The sequence below is a fragment of the Budorcas taxicolor genome, chromosome 17 (genome assembly GCF_023091745.1).
Source record: "Budorcas taxicolor isolate Tak-1 chromosome 17, Takin1.1, whole genome shotgun sequence".
Lineage (NCBI taxonomy): Eukaryota > Metazoa > Chordata > Mammalia > Artiodactyla > Bovidae > Budorcas > Budorcas taxicolor.
The window spans coordinates 48334188-48352342 of NC_068926.1; the positions used below are offsets into that span (position 1 = coordinate 48334188).

The following is an 18155-nucleotide window of genomic DNA, read 5'->3' on the forward strand; positions in this document are numbered from 1 at the left end:
CTGATAGATGCCTAGAAATCTTGTAAGGATAATAGGGAAGAGCTTGTTTAAGTTGAGTGGTCAAGAGAAGCATGTCGAAGCCAGGCCACAATCCGGGGAGGGAATCTCGTTAAGGAAGCAGCCAACGCATTGGCTTTCAAGAGGGAGTATGTCTAGGGGCCACACACACACATACACAAACACACAACCATCCAGTGTGGCCCAAGTCAGTGTTTTCCAAACTTTGAATCATGGAGCACATCATGAAATCAATCTTGGAATAAAAATAGGCACTGTTTTAATGACATGAAATATCAAAGCAGAGGCATGGAACAGGTTTTTAAAGAAATATCAGAGTGTGTGAAATACATGAAGTAAGAGGATTATTTAATTAAGCTTGTTTCTGGTGTGTGTGGTGGGTCACCATGTAAAATGTGCTGGAGTTGGCTTTACTTGCTGTCTGGTAATTTGAAACTGGCCATGGGAAAACCTTTCTATAGAAATAGGCAAATAGGGCTTTTATAAAATAGGGCTTGGGATTTCCCTGTTGGTCCAACGGTTAAGACTTCGCCTTCCAATACAGAGGGTGCAGGTTCAATCCTGGTCAGGGAGCTTAAAAAAAACCCCAAAGAACATAAAACAGAAGTAATACTGCAACAGGTTTAATAAAGACTTTAAAAATGGTCCACATCAAAAAGATTTTTAAAAAAAAATAGGGTTTACCACTTTGCCCATCCCAACAGAACCAGTTGTTCAACACTGACCAGCATACCACTGGTTATGGAGAAAAAGCAAAGAAACATATAACACTTAAGAGATACTAGTTTATCTGAATTATTGGAGGATATGAAATATGTGTCTACATATCAATATATTGGTTTCATATCTTCTGAGGAACTCACTGGTGGTCTGCATTTTCATTGCTAGGGGTTCAGGTTCAATGCCTGGTTGAGGAACTGAGATCTCACAAATCGGGCAGTGTAACCAAAAAAGAGAAAAGAAAACTTTTGTAGGGAAGAGGGAGCCAAGAAGTAAACAAGTGGTTTGAATTTGTGACTAATCATATTCAGTGCTGCCTTAGTATTTCAGAAACTCAAATTATTCTGTCTACTAAGACAACACTAAGGTGTTTGTGATGGTGGCTACTGATTCTCTTTAGATTTGATAAAGACCCATTAGAAGGCGGGGATATTGCTAGGGGCTGAATGTTTGTGTCCCCCTTAAAATTCACACACTGAAATCTTAATCTCCAAGGTGATGATATTTGGGAGCGTAGATCTTTGGGAAGTGATGCAGGAACCCTCATGAATGGGACTGGCGTTCTGATAAAAGATCCTAGAGAGCTCCGAGGACTCAGCAAGCAAGGAAGAGCATTCTGGACTTCCTAGGTGGTCCAGTGGTAAAGAATTCGCCTGCCAATGCAGGGGACATGGGTTCGATCCCTGGTCTGGGAAGATTCCACATGCCTCAACAGCTAAGCCTATGCACCACGACTACTGAGCCCTCCCTTGAGAACGCTCTGCAACCAGCAAAGCCACCACAGTGAGAAACCTGGGCACCACAACTAGAGAGTAGCCTCTGCCTGCTGAAACTAGAGAAAGTCTGTATGCAGCAATGAAGATCCAGTCTAGCCAAAAACTGAAAGAAAAAAAAAAAGATGAAGAGTACCCTCAGAAGAAAATGACCCAGCTGGCACTTTCACCTCGGACTCAAAGCCTCCAGAACGTCAGAAATAAATTTGTTGTTTCTTAGCCACCTTGTCTGCGGTACGTGGTATAGCCACCCATATGGACCAAGACAAAGAAACAGGAATCAGGTCCCAAATGCTCACGTCTGCATTCAGGTCTGTGCAAGCCTGAGAAGGCAGCCACATCCCCGGAGGCAGAGTTACATTTGGAAGATCCAGTTTCTCTGGTCGGTGGAGGAGAAGTGAGCAGATCCCAGGAAATCTCCAGACTGAGTATGGCCCTGGCACAGTGCCAGATGCTTACAACTGGTTTTTCCAAGTGGCAAATTTGCAACCCAAGATGCCTTCCTCCATTTCCTAGAGGGTTTTTAATTACAGATAGTGGAGCGCCTTGTGGAGGAAGTGCTTGAGAATTATTACTAATTCATGGCAATGAACTTAAGGACCAGTAACTCTCAGCTCATAACCCTTCACAGCCCTTCACTCAAGAGCTCCCTTTCCAGGCTCCTCTTTCTCTTTTATTCCCTTGCTACTTTGCTTTCCTGGCTCCACCCACACAAACTAAGTCAGTGGCTGAAGATGCAGCTTCAGAAGGGAGCTCCAGGGGCCTCAGGGCTGGGGCATTCTATGAGACTTGTTCTGGACCTGCATTGGCTCAGGAAGAAATACATCCTCAGGTATGTCAGAGACGAGCTTGGAAAAGGGGAGGAGAAAAGGGGAAAGGAGAAATTCCACTAGAAATTGTGGCACACTAAAGCTTCCCAAGACACGACTTTCCCAGGGTCCCCGTAAACCTTCTTTGTCTCGGCCAGCTCAAGTCACCATCTGTTTCCTGATTCTCATCAGGCAAAGTCATGAGTCAAAGTCACTGCCTCCCTCTGGAAGTTACAAAAAAAGGAAATACAGGGACTTCCTTGGTGGTCCAGTGGTTAAGCATCCACAGGCCAATGCAGGGGACACGGAGTCCATCCCTGGTTCAGAAGGATTCCACATGCCGCAAGGCAACTGAGCCCCCAAGTCACAACTACTGAGCCCTCAGGCCTAGGGCCCACGCTCTGCAACAAGAGAGTAGCCTCTGCTTGCTGCAACTAGAGAAAGCCCATGTGAAGCAAAGAAGACTCATGTGATCAAAATAAATAAATAAATACAACTTCTAAAAACAGAAAGAAAATACAGAGATGCATTTTGTAGGACCGACAAGGCAAAGAGAGAGACAAAGAGTGTGGACGCGCATGAATGTTTGTCTAGCTAGTTGCGAGCACTTAAAAATTTCACACACGCATACATACATTTTTTTCAAAAGGAATAAAAAGGCCTCTGGGCTGTGACTTCTCTTGGAAGGTTGACAAGGGAACCTGCATCTCTGGATGCAAATCCTGCTGTGGCTGAATCATGCTCCCAGTCAGTCATGCCACAGTTTGCCGCAGTCTCCACCCTCCCCTACTGCCTCCCAACCCAGAGCCCGAGAGTGTAATTTCTTTGCAGTGAAATTAGGAGGAAGGAAACACATTTTTTACAATCACTGTTCTTTCAAAAGTAGGCCAACTAAAGTTAGAGGGAAGCTTGAATGTTTCAAAAACAAATGGGAAAATATGGTTCTTTCCCCTGGGGATAGAAAAGCCTTCCTAATTGTTTAGAAAATAAAAACAACTGGGGCTTCCCTGGTGGTCCAGCGGTTAAGAATCTGCCTTCCAATACAGAGGACGTGGGTTTGATACCGGTTGAGATCCCACATGCCTCGGAGCAACTAAGCCCTCTCATTACAACTACTTGGCCATGTACTACAACCTGAGAGTCCCAGCGCCATAACAAAGCCCCGTGTCAAACGAAGACCTGACACGGCCACAAGAAAGCAAAAACAAAAGAAGTGCCTCTTCTAAGAGACCATGACTTAGAAAGTCTCTATGAAACCAATGGCGTCCCTGTCTCGCAGGCAGGTGAGTTCAACAGGAAGGTGCTAACAGATGCAGGAAACAACACCTGCCCTAGCCGCTCCCTCTTCTCTGACAATGCTGCCTCAGTCTTTATGTTCCTGGAAAAGCGTTTCTGGCACATGTTTAGTGCTATACTTTGAAGTTTGCCACCTCTCTCCAGGCTTCCTTAAAAGGAAGCGTGACAGAAAAAGTCAAACAGAGAAATCAGGTCGTCATTAGGCCAGAGTTGTCTGTGAACATTTTTCTCCACCAAGTATTGTCCTTCTGGTATTTCTGCCTCCAGATACACTGTGTGTGTGCGTGCGTGTGCACATGTGCTCAATCATGTCCAACTCTTTGCAACCCCAATGACTGTAGCCCACCAGGCTCCTCTATCCAGGAGATTTTTTCAGGCAAGAATACCAGAATGGGCTGCCGTTTCCTCCTCCAGAGGATCTTCCTGATCCAGGGTTCAAACCTGCATCTCCCAGGCACACTGAGTCTTCATAAAAACTGTTTCCCAAACTGGCTATTTGCATACTTTTGCAATTCATCACATCTGTGTCCCCTCTCTACTATTGTTTATTTAATACTTTTGTGAAATAAATTCATTTTTTTAATCAACTGATTTTTAAAGGAAATTTTCAGAGTTGGAAAACCAGTATCATGCATCATAAATGGAACCAAACCAGAAAAACAAAAGCAGTGAAAAGGAAAGCCACACTACTAAATCCTTTCAAGATAACTGCTGCTGCCACGGCTCTAAGCTTGCAGCCTTCTCTCTTGGTTAGCAAGAATCTCAGTATCAAATTAAAACTTTTTCAATCATGCTGCTCAAACAGAAGGACATAAGAGTATTAAAATAATAATAATAATAGTAATAGCTTTGCCACTATGTGACTTAACATTCATTAGTGCACTGGGAATTATCTTGCTAACCATCTAAAGTCTGGCCCTGAGCCTGTGTGTGATGTGTGTATGTGCGTGCAGGTGTGTATATGTGAGTGCCTCTTATACAAAGAAACAACATGGATGGTGGGGTGATTCATCTTCCATGTGGCAACCAGTGTGGCCCCACAAATTCTAGCTCTTGGTGTATGTTTTAGGCTAGGGGGCCTTTCTCCAGGTAAATGTAGTATTCCAGACATCTTTAGAATACTGAGAAAAGCCTGCCACTTCCACGGCACACCTCATGGGTCCCTAGGGAACTAGTAAACGGACAAGATGAGAAATGACAGGATACAAAAAGGATGTCACGAATGCACTTAACATGCCCAGACTCAGCCTGCTAGGCAGAAGGGAAAGGCAGTGGGAGATGCCGTTCATAGGAACGGAAGACGCAGCCCTGATACAGACACCCCATGAAGAGAAAATGAGACATCCTTACTACAGGGTTACATCCCAACTGGTGGGATGAGAGTTCTGTTTTCTAAACTGCTTGGACAGAGCCAATCAACATTTGTTTTCACAAGATGACCAATGTTGCCACCCAGACTCTCTGAGTCCTGAACGCTTGGAATTGACTGCGGAGGCGGGGACCTCTCTGGTGGTCCAGTGGTTGGGAGTGCGCCTGCCAACACAGGGGACGTGAGTTCAATCCCTGGTCCGAGAACTAAGATCCCACATTTCATGAGGCAACTAAGCCTGTGCTCTGCCACAAAGGAAGCCACCGCAGTGAGAAGCCCTCGCACCACAACTAGAGAGTAGCCCCTGTTCACAGTAACTAGAGAAAGTCCATGCAGAAAAGAAGAGCTCAACAAAGATCAGCTTAGCCAAAGATAAAATAAAACAACAAAAAAAGCACAGCCTTGGTAACAACTGAAAAAAAAAGAATCGACTCCGTAACAGATCACTTGCTTCCTCCAGATCTGCCAAAGGGGAGCGGGGGTGTCCAGAGTCCCAGGAGATGAGAGGCAGCATCCCCAAGCCCTTCCACTGACCTCTGTTCCCCAGACGATGGCCACGGTCAGCCAAGGACATCCTCCAGTGAAGACTTTATTTCTCGTTCTTATAGATTCTTATTCTCTACCCTACTTGGCTTCTAACTGCTTGTCAATTACCTAATCCAGTGCTAGGGTAAACAGCTCCAAGTCTGTTGAGCACTTCCAATGAGTTTCAAAGATGATCTGGACCACATGTAACATCTATCTTATACACCGACTTAGACAAACTTTCTTTATATGCCTCTAGTCCTGAGAGAATCCATTACTTACCCTTTGTAGCATTAACTTAATTGTAAAGACTTATAAAGCATCATCATCTCTAACCTTGATCTGGTGTTCATTTTTTAGAAGGCAAACAGGCTTTATTTGCTTAAGAAAGAAATCAAATATGGGTAAGAAAAGCAACTAATTTTACAAAATGTCTAAAAAGAATGGAGGAAAATAGAAATGAGATCAAGGCTCACAGCAAATCAACTTACTTCAGGACCAACAATAACCATGTAAACGTTGGCCTCTTCTTGATGCCATTCTTCGGGAGAAAAAAGAAAAAAAAAAAAGACTTTTAAAATGGTTTTAAGTCACAGCTGAAAACATAAGTCAGTTCAGTATTAATTGTGCTACAATATAAATTCTTTCATATCATTTTTGCTTCCATATTAGTCAACTTATAATTATTTGAAATGTAAGTATTGGACATTTTATGGTTTAAAGGAAAAAATTTTTTTCTAGACCATCACATATTATTCAGATATCTAATTTATTAGGTAGTTAGGATGCATATGCCATCGTAACTCAATATGGACTTTAGTATACACTGGAGTCTATAGACTAACTTAAGCAGGGCAACAAAACTCCAAATGTATGATACAAATCAGCATGTATAAATTATTTCCAGGTAAAATTATTTTAGGCTTATCATTATTGGCTATTTTTTATGATTTTCCCAGAAGCTGAGAAGATCCTTTGGAGAAAAGAAATGGGAACCCACTCCAGTATTCTTGACTGGGAAATCCCATGGACAGAGGAGCCTGGTGGGATTGCATGGGATTGCAAAAAAGTCAGACATGATTGGGCGACTAAACAACAACAGCAAAATGGAAGCCGAGGTTACAGGAAAGCAGAAAACAACTGAAATGACTACACGGTGTGATTATTTTTCTGGTTGTTTCCAAAGCAACAGTCTAGAAACAGTTCTGCTGGTGGGCAAAAAAAAATGAGAAATCTCAAAGTCCTAAGGAGAGATTTTCGAAGATGGGAACCCCAGTGGAATCCCGCAGGCGAAGGGTCACCCAAGAAAACATACCGGAGAATGCATCCACCAAATAGAGAGGGTCTTTCACTTGTCTGAGTCCACAGATCAGGAGAAACACGTGTAGATTGTCAGCACTTTGGTTAATCTCTGCAACAGAAGAGTTCAGGGTATATTCAAAGGAGAGAACGCAGCTCCATGACCTGATGACAATGAAAGGTCAGAAGCTGTTCGGCTTTGCCCTTTCAGCCAGCTGTGCCCATACCAAACCTTTATTTTCATTTCACTACATGAACTAACAGTTCTTCTGATGGCTTAACCTGAGCTGAGCCTGGCCTAATAAACATAAAGGTACTGCCCACTGCAATGCAGGGGGAGGGGGCAACAGAGAACTGACTCAGTTATTACTGAAATGTCAGCCATCAGTCATAGAAAATATTTCAGTGAAATCCCAGTTAAGAAGAATGTCTTCTTTATGAAATCAGAAAAATGGTTTATATAGGAATGTCCTCTTAAGTTCATATATTAGTACATATACACACCCCTAGATAGAGAAACATTTTGGTTTGCCATTTGAAAGCTATCATGTAAGACTGGGGCTTCCCCGGAGGTGCTAGTGGTAAAGAACCAGCCTGCCAGTGCAGAAGACTTAAGAGACATGGGTTTGATCCCTGGGTCAGGAAGATTCTCTGGAGAAGGGAATGGCTACCCACTCCAGTATTCTTGCCTGGAAAATGCCATGAACTGTAGCCCGCCAGGCTCCTAGGGCAACAGTCCATGGGGCCACAGAGTCTAACACAACTGAGCACACACACGCACATACACACACAAGTAAAATACATTCTTTGTGGTCCCTTTCAACAAAAGGTGGAACCCATTTTCCCACCCCTAGATACTGGACTCACCTGGTGACTTGCATTAATTACACAGCAAGGGGGGACTTCCCTAGTGGTCCAGTGGCTAAGACTCTGAGCTCCCAGTACAGGAGGTCGGGATTTGATCCCTGGTCAGGGAACTAGATCCCACATTTCGCAACTAAGACTCAGTGTAGCCAAATGAAATAATATTTTAAAAATAACAGAGCAAGTGGAAGTGATTCCCAAGTCTTGGTCTTGAAGGCTGGTGTCCAGTGCCCTCACCCGTTGGGACACGTGAGCATGCATGTTAAGTCGCTTCAGTTGTGTCAAATTTGTGATCTTAGAGACTGCAGCCCTCTAGGCTCCTCTTGTCCATGGTATTCTCCAGGCGAGAATCCTAGAGCGGGTTGCCAGGCCCTCCTCCAGGGGATCTTCCCGACCCAAGAACTGAACCTGCATTTCCTGTGTTGCAGGCAGATGTTTTACCCACCGAGCCACCTGGGAAGCCCCCACCCATTGGGACACCACTGCCTCACAGTCAGGCTGGGCTGCCTCCTTACGAGTATACTTGGAGGAGAGAGACTCAGACACTCATGCAGGACCTTTCAGGCCTCAGCCTAACTTACAAGTGAGCCCAATACACACAGAGGAAGCAGAGATGAGCTAAGTCCAAACTGTGCGTGTGTGCTAAGTCGCTTCAGTCATGTCTGACTCTTTGCGACCCTACGGACTGTGGCCCGCCAGGTTCCTCTGTCCATGGACTTCTCCAGGCAAGAATACTGGAAAGTGAAAAGAAAGTGAAAGTGAAGTCGCTCAGTCATGTGTCCAACTCTTTTTGACTTCTTGGATTGTAGCCCACCAGGCTCCTCCATCCATGAGATTTTCCAGGCAAGAATACTGGAGTGGGTTGCCATGCCCTTCTCCAGGGGATCTTCCCAACCCAGGGATCAAACCCAGGTCTCTTGCATTGCAGGCAGATTCTTTACCATCTTAGCCACCAGGAAAGCCCCAAGTCTAAACCACCGACCCACAAAATCATAACAAAATACATTGTGGTTGTTTTAAGTCATCGCATCTGAGGTGGTTTGTTACACAGCCATATCACAGGGTCAATAGACTGTATTAATATCATTAACCCAAGTGAACCTAAAACTTCATCATTTGCAAATGCATGTAACTGGACATAAAACCATGCAAGGAGAATGTGTTCATTCATACATTTCATTTCATTCATCCAGTTCTCTTTTTGTTGTACTCTTCTGGTTTTGTTTTGTTTTGTTGACCACACTGCATGGTATGTGGATATGTGGGTATGGTCGGGTATGGTATGGGTATGTGGGTATGGCTGGGGTCTCCCCAACCAGGGACTAAACTTGTGTCCCCTGCCGTGGAAGCACTGAGTCCTAACCACTAGACTGCCAGGGAAGTCCCCTCATTCATCGAATTCTCAATGGAAACAAGCTCATTTCCTCTGTGACTTTTTTCTCTTTTTTTAAATCTTTTGGTCATGCCTTAAAGCATGTAGGGTCTTAGTTAGCCAACTAGAGATTGAACTCGCTTTCCCTTCATTGGAAGTGTAGAGTCTTAACCACTGGACTGCCAGGGAAATCCCTCCTCTGTGGTTTTTTTAGTAACATAATTAGAATAAATGTAATAAGATACATTGAGAGCACTCTGACACAATCACAAAAGCTAATAATAATAATGCATAACTAGCTCTGGAGAAAATCTTAACTGAAATGTTGAGATTCAGATGTTCTCTTAGAAAACCCTTAAACCTCTTAAGAAAAGCAGGTTCGGAAGACCCTTGAAAAAAAGTGATCTTTGACGTATCTGTACCCAAGGGTCCCTAGGGAAGTCAACCTTGTAAGAAAATAATCCATAATCAGTAACATTGATCTTTAGAATGTTTTGTGACTTATATTGCCACCCTGCACACATGAGATATAACTGTTTACACACACAGACACACAGATATACACATACACAGTATGGTCTCAAAGAATAATTTAGACATATTACATACCAGGCACTCTGATATTTTCTATTCCATTTCACTTCATTTTTTAAAAGTGCTGGTACCCAACTCACTAAACTGAGTTTGAGATCCTCCTTGCCCTTTACCTCCCCGACCTACTAGACTCTAGAAGGAGACAGAGTTAATCCCATATCTCCTTGCTTCTCTTCCCCCACTTCTTCATGGGCTGGAGATTAAATGTCACAGGAATTTAGAAAAGGACATTAGAACAGGATCAAACAAAGAACCAAATGCTTTGTCTTATTTTAGGAATTTTTTAAAAACAAATTTTAAATTAAATGCAGAGACAGCACCTGGGTTTGAGAGCTTATGTGCATTTTTCAGATATACCAATATCATTTTCAGGAAATGAAGTTCAAAAATCCTGATCAAACAACCAAGGTCTCAGGCCCACCTCGGGAGCGCATCAATCTGGAGTGATTCCATTTCAGCCTCTCCTGGGGAAATGTACTATGTTCATTCTCAGATTTTAAAAAAGAACAAAACAGACTGGTCTGTAGAGGTTTGGAGGTCAGGCACAGACCCACCTAAACTTTTCAGTGGATTTCATCTCCTCATTTTAACACGAAACTTATTTTTCTTCTCTTGACTTTTCCTCTAAGATCCAGGATTCACATGAACCAAGGTTTGAACTCATCCTTTAAACACCCATGTACGTGTCTTTCCGACATTACCATTTCCTGGAGAATGGTATTTTTATCTTGTAAACAAAATGTGTCATTTTCACGGTCTGACACCATATCGGTTGCGACAGACTAAACACCGCACTCCAAGTCTTCTAAGTTGGTTCCAGAACAGAAACCCAATCCTTCTTAAAGTCACTTTCTTTGCTGCTTTCTATTCCAGCAGCTCTTGTTTTGTTGTTGTTTTTTTTTTTTTTTTTTCCTGTTATTATAGGGAGAAAAAAACTCAAGAACTTCTGCTGAGTGATCAGACTTAGTGAATGTTAAGTTGAAAAATCTGTTTTGGGGGGCTGTGAATGCAAAAAGAGATCTAATAACAGGAATTTTCCATCTGAAAAACAAGTGAGTTTTCCTCAGAGCAGCCTGAGGAAGGAAAATATGACCATCTGAGTTGGCATGTTAGAGTATCCATATAGGAATACTGAGTTTTAAAGGAGAGAGAAAATCAAATAAACAACAAAAATAAAAATAAAGTGAGAATAAAACCCAAGAAGGTGTGGCCAGGTCAAGTTTAAGTTTTACAGTTTCAGGATTGATGACCTTCAAGGCACCATTACTCTACATGCATTAGTTACTGGTATTTAAAAACAAAAATTAGAACTTCCCCAGTGGTCCAGTGGTCAAGACTGCACACCCAGTGCAGAGAGGCCTGGGTTCAATCCCTAATCAAAGAACTAGATCCCACATGCAGCAACTAAGCCGCATGGTGCAACTAAGATCAAAGATCCCACATGCTGCATCTAAGACCAGGTGCAGCCAAACAAATAAACAAAAATAAAAGCAAAAATCATGGATGATAGAACCATAACAACATTTAAGACATACCTGAAAACTCAAAGACCAGGTCACTAACTTGATGTCTAAACACATACCTCTGGATCAGAAGTGCTATGGTGACTATCACGTGAAAAAATTGTAACAATGCCACTTGGTGCCTTTTTGGGCTTTCCTGGTGGCTCAGACAGTAAATAATCTGACTGTGATTCAGGAGACCTGGTTTCAAGCCCTGGGTTGGAAAGATCACTGGAGAAGGGAATGGCAACCCACACCAGTACTCTTGCCTGGAGAATCCCATGGACAGAGGAGCCTGGCAGGCTACAGTCCATGGGGGTAGCAGAGCTGGACACAACTAAGCAACTAACATTTTATTTTCTTTAGTGCCTTTAATCTATTTTATTCTTTATTTGTTCCTAGTTGACCTGTTTGAACATGAAATCTGGTTGGCATAAAACTGATTTAATGTTTTAAACAAAGGAGATTTAGAAATATAACTGAACATTCTCAGCAAACCTAAGGTGTACCTTAAAGGAGAATGTATCCTAAAATTGACATCAGATGTTTAAGAAGGTGACTATAAACCCTGGGGATTAATTAGCTATCTACCTATTTAAACCAAGTATTCATTAAGACCCTTCCCAACCCATCCATACTGAGTGAAGTAAGTCAGAGAAGGAGAAATTCGGTATCCTATATGTGAGGAATCTGAAAAGAAATGGCACAAATGAACTTATTTACAAAACAGAAACAGATTCACGGACTTAGTGAAGAAACCTGTGGTGGCCAGTAGGGAAGAATGGGAGGAAGAGATGGAAAGTTTAGGATGGACATGTACACACTGCTATATTTAAAATGGATAACTAACAAGGACCTATTGTATAGCACAGGAAACTCTGCTCAGTGTTATATGTCAGCCCGGATGAGAGGGGAGTTTGGGGGAGAATGGATACATGTATATGTATGGCTGAGTCCTTTAGGTGTCCATCTGAAACTATCACAACATTGTTAATCGGCTACACTCCCATATAGAATACAGAGTTAAAAAAAAAAAAACTTTGATTTTAAGGTTAACAATTCATAGGAATCCAGAAGGTGAGTAACTGATCACTAACAGTCTTCATCACTTCATTACAACCTTTTTTTAATGGCAGCACTGCGGCATACACGGGATCTTAGATCCCTGACCGGGAATCGAACCCATGGCCCCTGCAGTGGAAGTGTAGTGCCCTTATCATTGGACCACCAGAGAAGTCGCTCACTGTAACTTCTGTTTTCACTGTCTCAGGGTGGAAGTGACAAAACACCATCACAGATTTCGAATTCTCCAGAGGACAGCATTAAGACAGAAGATGGGTGAGAAAGATGGTCCATCTCTGGAGTCTGAACTGCAGAACTGACAAAGATGAACGACCATACAAATGAGCACAGACATCTGATCATAAAACCCAGAGTTGCTGCTGAGTTCTCCATCTTATCCTTAAGCCATTATCCAACAGTCAGCTCCCACAGCCACAACCACAGCTCCCCTAAGCCCATCTATTCTGAATACATTTACACCTTCTAATTGCACACATTAAGAATGGACTGCAGCCGAGCAGGTCTCCAGAGGGAATGTTGTCTAAGGAGTATTTAAAATCTCCTGGCTGTTCTGTTAATCACTCAACAGTAAGACTGATGAAACAAGCAAACATCAGGCTACAGAACTGGATGACAAATCACCCTCTTTTGGAAATTATGAATCTTCGTTACCCTGCAACGGTGACCTGTGATATACAGATGATGGAATAACCTTACAGCAGGCGATTTAAAACAGGCCCCCAGGTTCTGAATAACGGCTTACACTTCCTGACATGATAAAGCAATTGGACTGCATGGGTTCATTTGTAATGCTGACAGCAGCTCTGCCATTGTAGCCGAGATTGATGTAAAACACTTGGAAAATTATTTCTCATCAAATGCTTGAAAATTTCTTCTTTTCAAGGGAATGGAATGCAAGGGAAGGGATTGGAGTACGTGATGGAGGTTCTGTTTGAAGTTTCTGGAGCAAAAACAGGCCTGGGGTGTCTTCCTGTTTGCGGCGAGTAGGGCACTGATTTTGCATTTTCACGCTCTTCTCTGACATTTATAGCAGGACCTGCAACTTCAGCTCCCTCTAAAGATACCCTTGCATTGTTGCCTTTAAGGAGAAGCATTTCAGGTTAAAAGAGATGAATCCCTAGGCTTCAAATTGCATTTCCTGAGATAATTCTATATTTTCTTTTTTAATTTCATGGCTGCCTCGGGTCTTGGTTGCAATGCACCGGCTTCTCTAGTTGTGGCACATGGGCTTAGTGGGCTTGGTTGCCCTGCGTCATGTGGGATCTTAGTTCCCTGACCAGGGATTGAACCCATGTCCCCTGCATTGGAGGGTGGATTCTTGACCATTAGACCACCAGGGAAGTCCTTGCTGAGATTCTAGATAGACTGCTAGATAGCTATTCTAGCACCTTCATCAGAATTACTGGGCTGATAAGCCTGTAAGGCAGTTATAATCCCAAGAAGCTTACGCTTATGGGCTTCATCTGTGGACAACTTAACGTTCTACACTTAAAGATCCTGTACAATAAGATTTTGCTTAAATGCCATGATTATCCTTTGATCATACCAAGCACAAAAAACACAATGGCACCATACGTAGGGAAAATGGAACTCTCAGAGCTTCACTCATGGACACACATCCTGATGGCATCTCTCCAAGGGACCATCACACAAAATGTATGAAAGCTCCGGTTAAATGCATAATCTAATCCAGCAATTCTTTCTCTAGGAATTGCTCCTAAGAAAACATTTGGGCAGACATATGAAGATTAAAATCCTAGCACTTTCATCACTTGCCAGGGGGCCAGCGTGAGGAACTCCGCCCATGGCAAAGGTCATGAGGAAGGAGGCTTGGCATACGCAAAGGTGTGATCAAGCCTCAGGAAACCCCCTGTTCCCGAGCATCTAACCCCAAAACCAGAGTCTGTTTTATGCTCTCACCTACACCTCTGACTTTACGGGGGGCTCTCCCCCATAACCGTTTCTCTTGGGGAAGGAGTAAACATGCAGCTCCAAGGCAATAAAAATTCCTGGGCGTGACAAGAGTGTTTCAGCTTATGGACTCCTCTGAAGGTTATCTAGCCCGCCTGTATAGGTTTGTCCGGCCACATGTGATTGTTTACAGCCTCCCAACCTGAGAGGCACAAGATGTTTTAGACTTACTAAAGGCAAATTCTTTTGGGGAGTTGGAAATTATTAGTATAGTGGATTGGTTAGGAATTATATTGGTGAAGGGTTTTTTCATTTGTTGTGTCAATAATTGCTGCTAATTCCCTCCCCTGGGTGGGACAAGGATGTCTCAGGTCAAACCTCTCTGCTGACAGACTAGCTTGTGTGACAGGATTATCCATACATGCACATGATTGTTTACTACCTCTTAACCATAAACAGCACAAAGAGTTTTGGAGTATTTTGAGAGTCTTAATTAGTATAGGGATTTTTCTTCTTGTTGAGTCAATGATTGCCGCCAGGCCTCCATATCCTTAGGCACCTGGGAATACATTAATCAATGTATTTGGAATATAGAAAAGGAAATATAGTAGTTTTTAAGGTTAGCAATACTAGACTTTTTGAGTTAATGAATTTTCTCTTTTGTAATAGATCACCGTAATTTGTTATAAATCACTGTGTCCTTGCTATGTAAAAATGTAACTTTATCACTATCTTAAGACTAAATAGATCTTAAGGGGAACATTGGTGAAAGGATTTTCATTTGTTGGGCTGATTTTTGCTGCTAAATCTCCATGTTCCCTGCCCTTATAATGAATATAACTATCATATAGGAGAAATAAGTATTAACCTTTAAGCATATAGGAGAAATAAGTATTAACCTTAAGATTAATCATGTTAACCTTGGATTAAATAAATTCCTTTCTTGATTGTAATTCACTACACCCTCAACCTATAGGAATGTAACTTTATTTGGAGGGTGGTGCCTGGTTTAAGAAAAAACACCCTTGGAAAAAATAAGTTTTTGGTTATCAGAAAGAAAGGATCATAAAATCCCTAAGACCTTTTTATGTAAAACACCTGATTTTGATAAAGGTCAGGACTGCTGACCCCCACGTGACTCTGTATTCATCTCTATATGTAACAAAAGGCATATAAGCAAACCCAAAAATAAAGAAATCAGATCAGTTTCCGGAAAGACTGATTCCCCCATGTTGTTTCTTTCTTGCTCCCTGTTTTTCTGGCTGAATTCCCATCTGGAGCATGGATGCTATTCCACGTGAACCAAGTTATTCAGCCTCTTTTTCTCTGCTAATCTTCTAATCCCTCTCTATCTGTAATTAAACAAGTTATTTCCAAAGACACCAAGCCGTCCCCACCTTCGAATTCCCTGGATCCACCCGGGCTGGACCCAGGCAATCACTGCATATCAAAAAGGTTTTAAAAAATCTAAATGCCCTGGACTTCCCTGGTGGTACAGTAGTTAAGAATCTGCCTGCCAACGCAGGGGTCATGGGTTCTATCTCTGGTCTGAGAAGATTCCATATGCTATGGAACAGCTAAAGCTCGTGCTCCACAACTGTTGAGCAAGAGAAACTGCCGCAATGGGAGGCTCGTGCACCACAATGAAGAGTAGCCTCCATTCACTGCAACTAGAGAAAGCCCTTGTGCAGCAACAAAGACCCAGGGCAACCAAAAATAAAAATAATAAATAAAATTACTTAATAAATAAATAAATAATAAAAATCTAAATGTCCAACAAAAAGGATTGTTAGGATACATTTATAGTATTTAAAATACAAAAATGGAATTAAGAACATGATGTAATTAGAATCAATAAATAATAAGATTTCAAGATATAATGTCAATGTACAAAAACCAAATGTACCTCTATATACTAGCAACAACTAAAATTCAAAACTGAAAGAGAAAAAATCTTCATAATACATCAAAAATAAAAAAATCCTTACAAATATTTTTAAAAGACATGAAAGAAACCATTATATTTCTTTACAAACCATTATGAAGATAAATAAGACCCAAGCAAATGGAAAGATATATCATGTTCAGAGATTTTAAGACAAATTCTCCAAGCCAGGCTTCAGCAATACGTGAACCGTGAACTTCCAGATGTTCAAGCTGGTTTTAGAAAAGGCAGAGGAACCAGAGATCAAATTGCCAACATCCACTGGATCATGGAAAAAGCAAGAGAGTTCCAGAAAAATGTCTATTTCTGCTTTATTGACTATGCCAAAGCCTTTGACTGTGTGGATCACAATAAACTGTGGAAAATTCTGAAAGAGATGGGAATATCAGACCACCTGACCTGCCTCTTGAGAAACCTGTAAGCAGGTCAGGAAGCAACAGTTAGAACTGGACATGGAACAACAGACTGGTTCCAAATAGGAAAAGGAGTATGTCAAGGCTGTATATTGTCACCCTGCTTCTTTAACTTCTATGCAGAGTACATCATGAGAAACACTGGGCTGGGTGAAGCACAAGCTGGAATCAAGATTGCCAGGAGAAATATCAATAACCTCAGATATGCAAATGACACCACCCTTATGGCAGAAAGTGAAGAGGAACTAAAAAGCCTCTTGATGAAAGTGAAAGAGGAGAGTGAAAAAGTTGGCTTAAAGCTCAACATTCAGAAAACGAAGATCATGGCGTCTGGTCCCACCACTTCATGGGAAATAGATGGGGAAACAGTGGAAACAGTGGCTGATTTTGTTTTTCTGAGCTCCCAAATCACCGCAGATGGCGAATGCAGCCATGAAATTAAAAGACACTTACTCCTTGGAAGGAAAGTTATGACCAACCGAGACAGCATATTCAAAAGCAGAGATACTACTTTGCCAACAAAGGTCCGTCTAGTTAAGGCTATGGTTTTTCCAGTGGTCATGTATGGATGTGAGAGTTGGACTATAAAGAAAGCTGAGTGACAAAGAATTGATGCTTTTGAACTGTGGTGTTGGAGAAGACTCTTGAGAGTCCCTTGGACTGCAAGGAGATCCAACCAGTCCATCCTAAAGGAGATCAGTCCTGGGTGTTCATTGGAAGGACTGATGCTGAAGCTGGAACTCTAATACTTTGGCCACCTGATGCGAAGAGCTGACTCACTGGAAAAGACCCTGGTGCTCGGAAAGATGGAGGGCAGGAGGAGAAGGGGACGACAGAGGATGAGATGGCTGGATGGTATCACCAACTCAATGGACATGGGTTTGGGTGGACTCCGGGAGTTGGTGATGGCCAGGGAGGCCTGGCGTGCTGTGGTTCATGGGGTCGCAAAGCGTCAGACACACGACTGAGGGACTGAACTGAATTGCTAAGAGATCAAATCTTTCTAAAATGATCTGCAGATTCAGTGCAACACGATTTTATAGAAACTGACAAGATGATTTTAAAATTTTTATATGGGTATGCAAAAAACCCAGAAGAGCTAAAACAATTCTGAAACGAAGTCATAGCCTAACACTGCCTGATTTCTGGACATACCATAAATCTACAGCAACAAGACAGCATGATGCTGACATCAGAGTGGGTATATACAGATACACTGGAGAAGAGAATGGCAACCCACTCCAGTATTTTGCATGGAGGATTCCAATGACAGAGGAGCCTGGTGGGCTGTAGTCCATGGGCTCACAAAGAGTTGGACACAACTGAGCGACTAACAACATCACACAGGTACATAAAAGGAACACATACAGTAAACTGATTCTCAGCAAAGGGACTAGAGCAATTCACTGAAAAGCATTTTCAGTGATACTGGAATTTATAGGGAAAAAATGAATTTCAATCCCTGCCTCCTACCATAACCCAAAAATTAATTTCAGAAGGATCACAATCCTAATGGAAAAGCTAAGACTTCTGGAGAAGAAAATAAGGAAAATATTTTTTTGACCTTAGGGTAAGCAGATTTCTTAGATAGGACTCCAAAAGACTAACCGTTAAAGAAAAAATTGATGAGTTAGACTTCAACAAAATTTAAAACCTCTGCTC

The 18155-nt window shown here is 42.2% G+C and overlaps 1 protein-coding gene across 1 annotated transcript in view; it reads right to left on the reverse strand.

The window, feature by feature from the left end:
* GLT1D1 (glycosyltransferase 1 domain containing 1) overlaps positions 1 to 18155 on the reverse strand; it is a 115755-nt gene that overhangs the window by 43326 nt on the left and 54274 nt on the right. Inside the window, exons 7-8 of the mRNA XM_052654920.1 lie at positions 6826 to 6921; positions 6002 to 6051 (exon numbers count right to left, since the gene is read on the reverse strand). Coding sequence (XP_052510880.1) covers positions 6002 to 6051; positions 6826 to 6921 — 146 coding nt within the window. The remainder of the gene's footprint in view (positions 1 to 6001; positions 6052 to 6825; positions 6922 to 18155) is intronic.